Source organism: Sceloporus occidentalis, unplaced genomic scaffold (genome assembly GCF_023333645.1).
Source record: "Sceloporus occidentalis isolate IW3139 unplaced genomic scaffold, rSceOcc1.0.p SCAF_11, whole genome shotgun sequence".
NCBI lineage: Eukaryota > Metazoa > Chordata > Lepidosauria > Squamata > Phrynosomatidae > Sceloporus > Sceloporus occidentalis.
Genome location: NW_028316991.1, coordinates 3255606 through 3269088, shown reverse-complemented (window position 1 = coordinate 3269088; position 13483 = coordinate 3255606). Strand labels below are relative to the sequence as shown.

The 13483-nt window shown below is 35.6% G+C and overlaps 1 protein-coding gene across 1 annotated transcript in view; it reads left to right on the top strand.

Moving 5' to 3' along the window:
- Positions 1 to 10213, top strand: part of LOC149305441 (cytochrome P450 7B1-like) — a 116860-nt gene extending 106647 nt beyond the window's left edge. Inside the window, exons 6-7 of the mRNA XM_089477509.1 lie at positions 2750 to 2925; positions 9917 to 10213. Of these exons, the coding sequence (XP_089333635.1) occupies positions 2750 to 2925; positions 9917 to 10213 (473 nt within the window). The remainder of the gene's footprint in view (positions 1 to 2749; positions 2926 to 9916) is intronic.
- Positions 10214 to 13483: the final 3270 nt, after the last annotated feature.

Here is a 13483-nt window from a genome sequence, read left to right as displayed (position 1 = left end):
CAGACTCTAGTCACCCAGTTCTGCTGCAGCAGCTTGCTCTGTTACTCATTAGTACGCATTTATTCAGTGGAAATTGGAAGACAAATGCTTGAAGGCTAAGTATAGCAAAAAAGCATTTTAAGACTGACTATTTTTAAGAATATAGAATGGTTTCCTTAAAAAAAAATAAAAAAAAAATGCGTAGCTCATCGGGACATAAATGCTAACTCGTGGCGGAAAGGAAGTCAGAGAATGTGTGGGTGGTTTTCGAGAAAGGATACTTGAGTATGGCAGCCCTTTATGCCAAAGAGATGTGAATTAATTTGCCAGACAGCAACCTGTTTTTTCTTTATTTGTTTTCTTTTCATTCCTTTTTTTTTTTTGCTCTTTGCAAATGACGGTTTAAGCATCAAATGTGTAAGAAGGGGGGCAAAATATGGGTCATGTTCATTTGCTGCCTGGTTATCCCTAGGTGTACTTTAAATTGCCTTGTTTGTTCGGCACCAGCTCAGAAACAGATGTTGCCCTACTGTGCTAGATAATTTACTGTTCCTCGTGGTGCTGAATGGAAGACATCCCAGGCTACCCAGCTGGTCTGTTAGTAGCACTCGGTGTCTGCCTAACTATGATAACTGCAAGCATAGGCTGCTGCTTCATTGTCATTCTTTTCAATATAATCTATATCCCCTTACATTTGTGCCGCTCGTAAAATGACAAGCATTACTTTGTTATTAGACCCCTTTCCTCTTATGTTAGTCGACAGGTCTACATAAGTCCCACTGCCTTTTGTTTATGATAATAGGGGCTCATTACTTTTGTCATCTAATAATTATCGGAATGATTGCTCAGAGCTACAGCCTGGCTCGTCTTCCACTCACAACTGGTACTGGAAGGTAAAGCAGATTTGTCATTTATGATCTGACTGTGAAGCCACACTTTTGTGCTCTATTATTGTGATTAACTTCTGCATAAGATATGCTTCCCCAGTTGTCATTTGTGATACTGCACTAGGCAAAGATTGCCCAGATGTCAACCATTATAACGTGACCATGTTACATTGTAACAATGTGATTTTATAGTCCTGTAGCTGGTTACAGTTCTTTTTTTTTTTTCTCTGCCTCTCTCTTCTCACCCTCTGTAGGGTTCTCGTGTAAATGGTGTTCCCGCATATGTCATCGACCATTTCTAAACGTAGACTCTGAATGTGTTGTCATCTTCGCGTTTTAAGGTTGCAGACAGTAAGGAAACAAAAAAATGGAGGCTGGTCCACTGCTTTGTACCGTGTAAAGTTTTTGTACCCAGAGCGCTGCCAGTTGAAATTTATCGTGTCAGGTGCCTTGTGGCTATACGCAGTAGAGGCCATATTCTGGAACCAGAGTTCTTTCCTGGCTTCGTCACCAACAAGCCGATTTGACTCTCCCTGATTATAGTAACGAAGGCAGTCCAAAAGAATATGCACAGGCTCACTGTACGTCACATTGAATCACAGCGCTGGCCACACAAAGCTGACCGAAGCCTCATTTCTTTAGACAAATGCACGCTTAAGGAAAAACCTCCTGCGAGAAAGCATCCAAGGCCACTTTATTTGCTATGCATGCTGCAACAGATTTAATTTTTACTGAAAGAACGTTTGTTATTATGTATTTCAGATGCATCATGTATGCTGCGGAACTGCTGTCTTTGATAACTAACCTTTTGGTGAAGGAGTTGTTGAATGCTTAGTGAACATGTTGCTTTTATTTATCATCTGAAATTATCAGTTGCTTGGTAGCTATTATTTTATAATGTTAAATTATTATATTCAGCTTATTTTGCTTTCAAAGTGCCCATTATTGTAGGAAATCAAGTCCCATTAGAGCTCTAATATAAGCTAGTTTAAAATAGTCAATGGTGATTACAAAGAAAGAGAACGCAGATTTAGATGGAGCTACATGCTGATATGGATGCGATCAGAATGATTTATGCAAATTATTCATACAAATCCCATTGGGATTCCTTCTCAAACTGCCAGGATAAATTGCCGGAAATTAGCCATAAAATCTGTCGCGCTAGGAGCAAAAGGTGAAGGCCACTGGGGAAGCAAGGACATTCAGCTTCTGGAGCATATCTGCAACATGGAGTATAAACATGTGTAAATAAAACTATGGGTTGTGTGCATCTGCCATAAATCCCTTTTATCTGAAGTCAATATAATGATAAACACAATGGTAAATAAGCTAGATCCACATTGTAATATAGCCACACTTGCGTTTCAGCATATATGATAAGTTAGGCATATTTCATGAGTAATATGCCCTTTGCTGTGAGTTTGCAGGAATAACAAAAGCAATGTCAAGTACCTGGGTTGATACATGTTTCCAAAATCTGGAAATATGCCTTCAGATTTAAAGCACAAATGGGACGTCTGTCTAAACATATAGGATTATTGTTATTTAGTAGAAAATCCAAGGAGCCACGTGCTGGTGCCTAACATTTTGTGCCTTCTTATACCGACATCTATGGAAGAATCCTTTACTGGTTCTCAAAATAAATATTGTATGGATTGCCAACCTTATACATTTTCAAGCCTTTAACAGATTGACCCCCTATTTTTTATGGTGTGTTCTCCAAACTGAGCACCTTACCCCGGAGTTGCACCAATTTTCCCTTGGAAAATATGTTTGTTTGTTTTTATACTGATTTAAAAAAATTGATTTTAAAACAATGTACTATATACTCTTGAAATATCAACGTTTTATCAATTTCTCATTTTGTGTCCCCTATAATTCAGGTAGTGCTATAAATGAGTCTCTGCGATTGTGCTCCGCTTCCATGAACATTCGTGTAGTCCAGGAGGATTTTCTTCTGGAGCTGGAGGATCAGGCATATAGTCTGAGGAAAGGAGATTTTATAGCCATGTACCCACCGACTTTGCACAGAGACCCTGAGGTGTATGAGGATCCCGAGGTAAATATTCTCATGGAGCTTCTCTTTAGACTTCAGGCATACTGTATATACAGAGCCTTTTATAGCACATAGATTTTTTTTTTAATATTGTTCCTTCTACCGGAAGTAATGCGCCCACATTCAGTTGCAATTTTTAGGGCCCTGCAGGTGAAAAAGCTTAGTGGCTTGAAGAAGGAAAAATGGTGATGAGACTGAATGCTGGTCCTTTCACAAAAATTGACAATTGCACAGTGGATATCATAAACTTGAGGCTAAATTCATACTGTCTTAGTCACTAGATCATTTCATATTAGTATAAATAATAAGGGGTGGCTTCAAACTGGGAAAAATTATGAGCGTTTAACTCTTTTATTGCCATCGATGTACAAGAAATAGTACCAAATATATATTGTTCTTTTGGAAACTAATGGATAATGGAATATCCCAAAATTATGTAGCTGTGTCTCTGCTGGGCAGTATTTATGAATTTCAGAACACTGCACACATTCTTAAATTATTATTGTAATGTAAATTATGTTGTTTTTCTCCATAGTGCCAAAGGTAATTTATATAACCTTGAGCTTGCTTCCAGATTAAAGTATATCAAATTGCAAAACATTTGAAATTACATTATTTGCATCTGTAACATACAAGATATGCATATTAAAGAAAGACATATTATAGGATATGCATGTTAAAGGAAGTCTGAAAACAGAGATTTTGGTGGTAGATAAAAACCATTCTGTCCATCTAATTTGTCTGTTTTTTCTGCTTTAAAGACTTAAATTTAAATCAGTCCTTGGTCTTATCTTACATTCAGCATAGCCTTATGCCAATGTCATACGTGTTTAAATCGCCATACCGTGTTAACCCTTTACCACTTCAGCTGGGAGTGTGGTGTTAAAATGAGGGATGGTAGTGGGTCTGATAAAGTGTTGTGTTAAAATAATTGTGTCAATATGCATTGAACAAGGACATGAGATCTGTGCCACGGGGCAAAGATTTCTTACATCCCCCAGTTGTGACGGGAATTATAGAACATCCATTTTTTACAATACAACCTAAAAAGAGTTAATCCTTATGTGAATGTTGTTACAAACCACTAGTAAAATTACATTTAGATATTAATGAGGTGTAGAAAAATTACCCCTACTCTTTATTGAAAGAGGTTTATCAACTAAAAACAAAAAGATAAGTCTGAAAAGCTGCTGAACTCAGTGAGGAGAAAGAGTGCTAGGTGAGTTGATTTTAGGAGGAAAATTATCTCTGATAAGTAAGGTCCAGAGAGAATCATCAGAGCTTAGACAATATACTCTTAACGCTGGGTGCAACCTTGCATGATGTCTATGGTGCATACATTTCTGTTGAAACCAACATCTTTACTTAAAATGGTTGAAGAACATACATTATTTTGGAAAGAACATGAAATATATAGCAGCACAGTGACCCAGCAAGTATCAAATGTTGAACTTTTAAATCACTTAATATCTAGAATAGTTTGTTTTTTGTCTTTTAGTGTCATTGCATATACTAAAACCAAAATATATTTTGTTGAGTGTTTAAATTTTACAGTTCTAATAACTTTCGACTAAAGATCTCAGTGTTATTGGTACGTCCTAATGTTTTTTTTATGTGCGGGGTCCCTAAAAAGTCAGTTCTAAGAAATTAAAACAATAGATTATGTAGAAATATTAAAATATCTGTATTAATGAAATGTTTGAATAGAAAGAATATGATTATGATAAATGTTCTACTACTTTAGACAGATTATGTAACCATCTGTTAGCTTCATTTGAGATGCTCTGGATTCCATGCAATCATAATTAGATTGGCACGATGGTTTCTGAAAGGAAAACATTAAGATGAGGACAGCAAACCAATGGTTTTCTTTTTTATTTTTGTGTTAATTTTGATGCTTTTTACAGTAGCTATTTACTATTTATCGACTAAATAAATTGAGTTTGCATGTTTTATTCTGGGTGTATGTCTAGTTTAAAAACACAGTCTTTAGCCGAAATTGATACCTTTTTATTGTGTGACTATACAAAAAGATATGAAGTTGCGTAAGATTACGGTACCTAAAAGGGTCTCTTCAGATTGAATCATCTTTAGGAACAAAGAATATCTATTTAAATTCTAATTAACAAAAAAGTGTATGCCGACCTATTAAGATAAAGTGAAAGCAGTTATAAAAAGGCAGTGTGTCATGCCAAGGCATGAGTTGGCCTGTCCAAGCCCCTGGCAATCAAAGGGTTAAGCCAGGTATGTTCATTTTATTGTAATAAGCCAATACAGTTAACAGCTTGATTCTACTAGTCGCCTGTATTTTATTGTAGTCTTTGAACCCAGGAGCATACAGGATATTGTTTGATCATCAGTCCTTAACAAAGTGTTAGTGCTATTCCTTGTCCATAAATTGAATGAGTAGGTAACATCACCAGAGTTGGCCTTAGAATGACATAAAATGTACTGGGACATCTGCTCTGAGGGTGATCCAGGGGGCAGCATTATAATATGAAATATGGAGAATGTGTTTATATATTGTTAAAATGTTCAATATAAATATATATCTTGAATACCCAGGTGTTATCCTTTTGGTGGATACCAAACATGCCCAGGGAGATATGCTCCTGTTATGAGTTACGAGAAGGGCTACTTAGAAAGAAGTTAAACCCATGATATTTGATGTCCACATATTCACAAAAATATGAGGAATGCGAATATGACAAAAGTATGTGTGGTACAAATGTGCATGTTTTGAGAAGCTTATGTATATTTTTTAAATTCATGTTCATGTAAAATCTTCACTACTGTCCCTGAAACATCTGATTAAGTGGGCCATAAACTGTCAGGCCAAACCTCTGAGTCTCCCAGGTAACCCCCTGTGGTTTATCTATATAATATGGGTCTTGGAGAATACCAAGAGGAACTTTCTTTTCCCACAAGGATGATATACTAGTAATTGTATGTAGGGATTTCTTGTGTTCCTCCCATATTATTATTAATTATATATGTCTTATTTATTAAGGTGATTAATTTTATTCTGTAATTTGGTTGCCCGGATATAAAGTCTTAGTGGTGGCAGCAAATTAAATTTTGATGGTATCTGGGAATAGCAACTGGAAATCCGGGAATCTGGTTTTGTTTACCCTTTCTCTCCCACACTCCCCCATAGCCCTTGCCTGTGACACAGTGACATATGATCAGGCTTTTGAATCTCCCAAATAAACCATGCCTTCTCTAATTAAAAAAGGGCCACAGGTATGCTATCATTATTATTACATGTTTGTTGTTATTGGTCATGCTAACTAACTAACATAGCAGAAGATATCGCTCATCTTTAATTTATATCCACCACTGCCATATTCTTTAAGTGGGACAGTCCTATGAAATAGATCTTAGAAAAAGAGAAATAACTACTGGCCCTAATTACATTGATTATTTCTTCAAGGAATTGGATCTTTTTAGTGGAAATTAGATTAAAGCATGGGAAGCAGATGTTTTCATGTGATCAACATTTCCCAAGTCACTATCTGTTTAATATTTTTATGATTAGACAAAATGATGTCCTCCCCAAATAGTTTCACCAAACATGAATGCACATTAAATACTTACTATACCCGGTGCAGCTCCAGAGCAGCATTATGAGGTAATTAATAAGGTAACAACCTGCCATTATATACATTAAGGTGCACTTATTAATAAGTCAATGTTTTTTGGAATCAAGCCAAATGATTTTCTATTAGCTTAAAATGTATACATCAGTTTGGTATCCACTACCAAGGCCGGCCGTTTTTGCTGTTCTAATTCTGAATCTCATGGAGACTTTGTCCTGGTTCAATGAAGATGAAGAAAATATTTGGGTATTCATCTGGGACTGTGCTGAGTCATATAGGCAATTCTTTATATCTACCTCCTGGACGTTATTTTCTAGCATTCCTTTCAGTAATGTGTCTGCTGTAGCACATCTAGACTACCATGTCATATAATATTGTGGTCAAGAGATAATACAGCATGGTTCTTAATATGCACACCTTTACATACACTAAGTCGGACTAGCTGCCAGATTTATTGGAGTTCAAATGGCACCCATGAGACTGGAAGTTATGTATAAAAATCTCTATCACAAAAGTAAGTCCAATAGTTGTTTTTCTGTATGTATTAAATGGTTAATGTCTGAATAAAGCAGCTTTGGGCCAGCTGCATTGGAAACAATTTAATTGTAAATTAAGAGTTCTATACCTACATATGTATAACAAGTGGGCAAATGTGTGCCATGATTTAGCTCACTGTTCTGTACTACAATTCTCTGCCATGCCGTTCTCACCATGGACCAACAGTGTTAGAGAAAATGTGAGAATAAAACGACGCACATTTAGAGAAGGACCCTTAACTTTTAACTTTTCTTGTTGCTCTATATCAGGGGCGTCCAACCTGCGGCCCTCCAGCTGCTGCAGGACTACATCTCCCATCCTCCTCAGCCAGCCCCTTAGCTGAAAGAGCATTATGGGAGATGTAGTCCTGCAGCAGCTGGAGGGCCGCAGGTTGGACGCCCCTGCTCTATATGATCCTTATTCTGACAGGCTAGCAACTAAAAAAGACTAAAACAATGTAGACAGTGCTTTGATAAGGATTCTACCTTAATAAATATTAGATTAATTATTTTATTCAATGAATGTATTTTGCATAAAATATCCCTTCTCACAACTGCATTTCCCTTCAAATTGTCTCATTAAGGCAGAATTAGCCAGTGCAATCATGCTTTTTCTGTAATTATCCAAGAGGCTGATCTTTCAGAAAACTGAAATAAAATCAGTTGTTTGTCCTATTATTTTGAAAAGTGCGATCTGTTCAAGTTAGAATTAAATGTTATTACAATCAACACAATGAAGCAATCTGTTTTGCATTTCATTATAAATGTATGAATTTCAACTAACCTTTAACATACAGTATATGTACGATGTAAACTACTAGGGAGTTAACAACAGATTATTGTGAATTAGTCATAGTGCTGGTATAGCAGGCATTCTGTTCTGTAAGACACAATAGACTTATGCACAGCAACCAAAACCGATTCAGACAATTTTTTTTTGCTTTGTTGTTGTTGCACTTGTTTTCGGGCAATTCATTTTGTTTCCTGACCTTTTGGTTTGGATGAAATTTGGAAGACTTTTTCATTTCAAAATAAATTTTAGTATATTAATCTTTCTCTTTTTCTCTACACATGCTTTGTTATGCCATGCATAGTCACACTACCCTATACATGCATCCCAAACAATTCAGTGACACTACGCTTGCTACACAATACAACATGGCAGAACGCAGTACACATGCTATACACAGTCACACTATCCTATACACAAGCATACTAACCTATTCATAGATATACACGTGAAAAATGCTCAACTTAGTTTACCTGCATTCTTGTTATTATTTGTTTTGGCTCACTTCCCAGTTTTCCTCCTTATGTAATGGCCTGGAACCTGGCTCAGAGTTTCTGGGATCTTGTCCAACAGTAAAATAAATACCTGTTGGACAAGTTCCCAGAAAATCTGGGTAAGGTCCCAAATGATTAAGTTAAGGAGAGGAAACGGGAAATCAGAAAAAAAATTGAATAAACAATGAATATTGCTGAGGTTTCATTCATGTTTGTTTGTTTCGTTGGAGGTCCCTAATCGTTTACATGCACAAATTAAGCAAAATTTGTCAAACATTTGTATGAATCCAAATGCCGAAGTCTACAATGTACTTTAAAATAATACTTACATAAAAGGTTGCAAAAAAAAAAATATATATATATATATATATCCCATTTTTTTGTAGCTATGACTACTTTCTGAATCGCTTTTCCATGTTGCAGACTTTTGAAGTAATAATACATCCATGGTCTCAGCTCAAAGACAGCTATGGATAATTTAGTTTGAGTGGTGGTGTACTTGGCCAGGGAGACACAGTAGTATCTAATACCAAAAAAATATTGACAAGTTATATAAAGGCATACAAAGCAACTAAGAAAGGTGAATGTTCCTTCAATGCAAAGTGTCTGGGACCACGCATTTGGATACGCCCTTAGACAATATCACATTCAGAACCTAAATCAGCAATTTATTTTTTTAAAGCACTGATTAATTTCTTCCTGCAACATAGTCAGATATCCTTGGTCAGTGGGTAATGGGAATGGGTAAAATGTCCCTTTAAATGCAAAATATTTGACTTTTACTGGTGTGTTAGTTTCCTGATGTTATACCCAGGAAATCATAATAACAACAAGAAAATGTTTTGTGTTCTGCATAAAAGTGTAAGGTGTCAAAGTGTTACATTGGTGATATGGATGGACAAAAAAGGTGAAAAATTGCACACCACAAACGTTGATTTTAGTTTACTAAAGTTCATGAAAACTAAAGGAATGTTTTCATGAAAAAGGCAACAGTGATGAAATGTAAATCCCTGTGAAGCAATAGTACAATATAGAAAGTAAATTCACATGTTCTGGTGGAATTGCACTTAACCAACACTAGGCAACATATGATACCATAAGATAAAAGTAGAGGAAATGCTTCAATGTGGGTTTACATAAGAGGAACCATCAAGGGATGCTTCAGGCCACTTATGAAATGACAGCAGCTGTCCAGCATTAAACCATGGCCGCCTAGAAGCTGACAATTGCTCTTCAGCAGCAGACAGAATCCCAATATCCCATAGCAGATGGGATTCTCGTGGCCATCTGCGCCATGAGAAAAACCATACCCATCTCATTATGTACATCTCCACAGCAGGGAAAATCCTCACCTGTATGCACCTCAGTCTCCTATGCAGTATTCACATCTGTACTGTAGTTGGCTTGGTCATAAAGAAATCCATTCCTCATCCTTTTTTTTTTACAATGGCAAAGAAAGTGTAGGAATACTATCACTTTTTTGTGTTTTGTATCGATTATAATGCATCAATCTTGTTACCTAAAAATGAATCTATTCTACCTATTGCCAACTTTCCTTTATCCTTTTTTTCATAGGATTTCAGGTATGATCGTTATATTGAAGATGGAAAAGAGAAAACTACCTTCTTCAAAAAAGGGAAAAAGCTCAAGCATTACCTTATGCCCTTTGGCTCTGGAACCAACATATGTCCTGGTCGATTTTTTGCTGTTAATGAGATAAAACAGTTTCTTGCTGTGTTAGTAATGTATGTAGATATGGAAGTAGTTGAAAACAAAACTGTTGGTCAAGATAATAGCCGTACAGGACTTGGTATCCTTTTGCCTGATTCTGACATCATGTTCCGTTATAGGCCACGAGCATTTGAACAGTAGAGTTGAATGATTTCACTGTCATGATTTTTGAATGATTGTTATCATACATCATATCTATCTAGCTGGTTTAATAGCAATCAGACTATACTAATATTAATCAGTAGGCTGACTTTAATTTATAATTGACCTGACGACTTTTACAAGAAGCCATATTTTCATGATTTAGTGTTAAACCTGGGAGTTCCACCACAGTGAGCAATAACTTGCTTACCCCGTTTGGCATTCAAAGGGTTAATGCCGAGATCTGTGCATTGCTACTTGATTAATAATAAATAACAAGGTTATATGATTGGTTAGATTAATCTAAAACACACATACATGTTGTCAGGTTTGCAATAAACTATAGCATTAAATGTGTGTTGTGGTGCAGTGGTATGTAGCTGTAAAGAAACCCCCTTTCTCCTAACGTATTATTCATTTCTTATACCGGTCTCTCATTTGTAGGTAATATGGTAATTGAGAGCTGGGCCCCACTATTAAACCACAGTTCACAATTTTCAAAGTACCTCTTCTCTCATTCCCTCATATACCTTCATCTAGACATTGACTAAAGGCCAAATCATTCCATTGTTTCTAAGAACCAAGTAGACTAATGTGCTAGTACAGGGGTAGGCAACCTTCGGCTCTCCAGATGTTGTGAACTACATTTCCCTTGATGCTTTCTCCAGCATTATGACTGTAAGAGCATTCTGGGAGATGTAGTCCACAACATCAGGAGTGCCGAAGGTTGCCTACCCCTGTGCTAGTATGTCTATTTACAAGATTTCAGGAGGTAATAGTAAAACATTTTGAGCAGCCAAAAACTAAGCGTTTCTTTAAAGAGACAGTGAGCTATTTTTCTTCTAAGTCTTGGCAAATAGGTAGTCTAAAACTTCCCACAAAGAAAATTCTTGCCATAAATATGAGTTAAATCTTTGACACATAGATACAGAGACATGACAACATTGTAAATTGGAGCAGCTTTGTGCAAGGATATATCTTTAGTATTTATGACTTTGCGGTATACATCAATATAAGTATCTTTATGTAAAGGGTGGTCACGTTATATAATAGTAGCATATACTAAATAATTATATAGATATAATACTAAAACATAATATAAATATATCCGTTTGTGGAGATATATTTTTAATTACTTGTTTTAGCTTAATATTTATCTCTGAGTTGAACAATAAACCACTTAATTGGTAGAATAGCATACATGAAACACTAAAAAAGAAAGAAAGAGCTATGCAATCATCAAAAACATACAGCTAGAAATTCCTTGCCAGTTTTACCTACCTGGCAATAAATACAGAACATAATAAAGCAATAAATGGAGCCAGTACACCATATCATATAGTGAATTGTAAAAATATCAGTGTAAATATAATCATCTAATGGTGTGTGTGTGCCCTTAACATGAAAGAATGATAGTATAATAGCTTATACAAAAGCTGAAGGGTCAAAAATACAAAACAACAAATGATTAAATAATGACAACAATAAAAGGAACAATCACAAATAAAATAAAATTACAAGCCAATTGTTAGTCTGGTTGGTGTTCATACAATAATGCGCTAAAAAAAAATTAGAAAGAGAAGGAATGTCTGTGTATAAAGTTATCCTCAAGAGAAAAGATTCCCAACCCTTGATAGTAGGGGTCGAGGAATGCACTTTTTTTAACAAAATATCATTGTGGATTATCATTGTATCACCATTATTGTTTTTTGTATCTATAACACTTTCACACTTATAACATTGTTTCAAGCTTTTTATTCTTTATAGTTTTCTTCTTACAAAATGCTGTAAGATCAGTATTGAAATGGAAATGTTCTTTTTATAATATATTAACTGAAAGTTAAGCATTAAAAAGATTTAGTTACTTGAGACAAGCATCATCTTAAAAAAAACTCACTGGCACACAAGATGACTTTCTCTGACTCTGAGTATGAAATAATTAAAAGAAAGAAAAAAGTTTTAAAATCACTGAGAAAGTGTCCATGTAAAAGCACTTGACTAAATGATCAAAATTCTGACCAATGACAATGCAATAGATTTTGTAGGACCAGTATTGTACATTTAACTGCACATAGCACTTATTAACTGAAAAATACATACTACTGCAAAGTACAATACAAATAGAGCTGGATTACCAGGGCAGTTGTCCCATGATGCTTTGGGCCTTAGGAGCAACACTGGGTTGGCATGAGTGTAGTAGCCAAACAAACCATCGTAATACCAAACATTAGTGAACTCCATTTCTGCTTTGAATTGGTGATCTATCACTAACAGTGTAGTTTATAGCTGCTCCCCATATCTGCATAATGTAGATATGCTAGGTTACGAATGCTCTTGCTTACCTAGAAACTAAACTAAGCGAGGAGCAATGAATGAAGTATATTTTTATTGTTAGTAGTTACAAAAACATAGGCATGTAGTCTGGATTGATAAACTAGATTTTTTTTCCTAACTTTGCAATTGTCTTCAAAAATAGTTCTTTTAGTATCTTAGATTTTCTTATTCTTGGAGTTCTCCTCTTTGCTATATTCTTTATATTCTAATTTCATGTCTGCCACTATTGAAGGTATCTTGTATATTGATATCAATTCGCTCCATCCATGCAGTTTCCCTGAGATGTTACTCTAAAGTTTATCACCCATCAAAGCAATTTATTCTTAACATGAAAGAAGGAGTTCCTTAGGGATGTTTTTCAGCCATGGGGAGAAATTGCTGCAGAATTGCAGGATGCGCCTCATGGTATGTTTTTTTTAATATTTATAACTTAATTTTTTCCAATATAAACTTATTAGATCCAGCATAAAAACCTCCACTGCACCAAAATTAGAGTTCAGTATGATTAATAAACCTTTATATTTTAGAGTTCAGTATGCTTAATAAACCTTTGTAGTCAGGGAAGGGCTGGCACTTTATGGCCAGGGGAATAGGTAAAGCCAAGTGGCCCCTTGTCCCCCTCCCTTGCTAACTAACATACACACTGGCACACATACTTACATACTCATGATCACAGTTATACAAACTTACAAACTAACGCTAACACACATAAATATATGCACTTATGCTAAAACACATATACTTACACTGACACAAACTTTCACTAACACACTTTCACATATACACACATGCTAACACACTCTTTCTTACATGTAACTATACACATTCATGCTAACACACAGTTATACATACACACTCATGCTATCACACTCTTTTTCACGCCTACACATACATACTTACACACACACACACACACATACATACTCACACTAACAT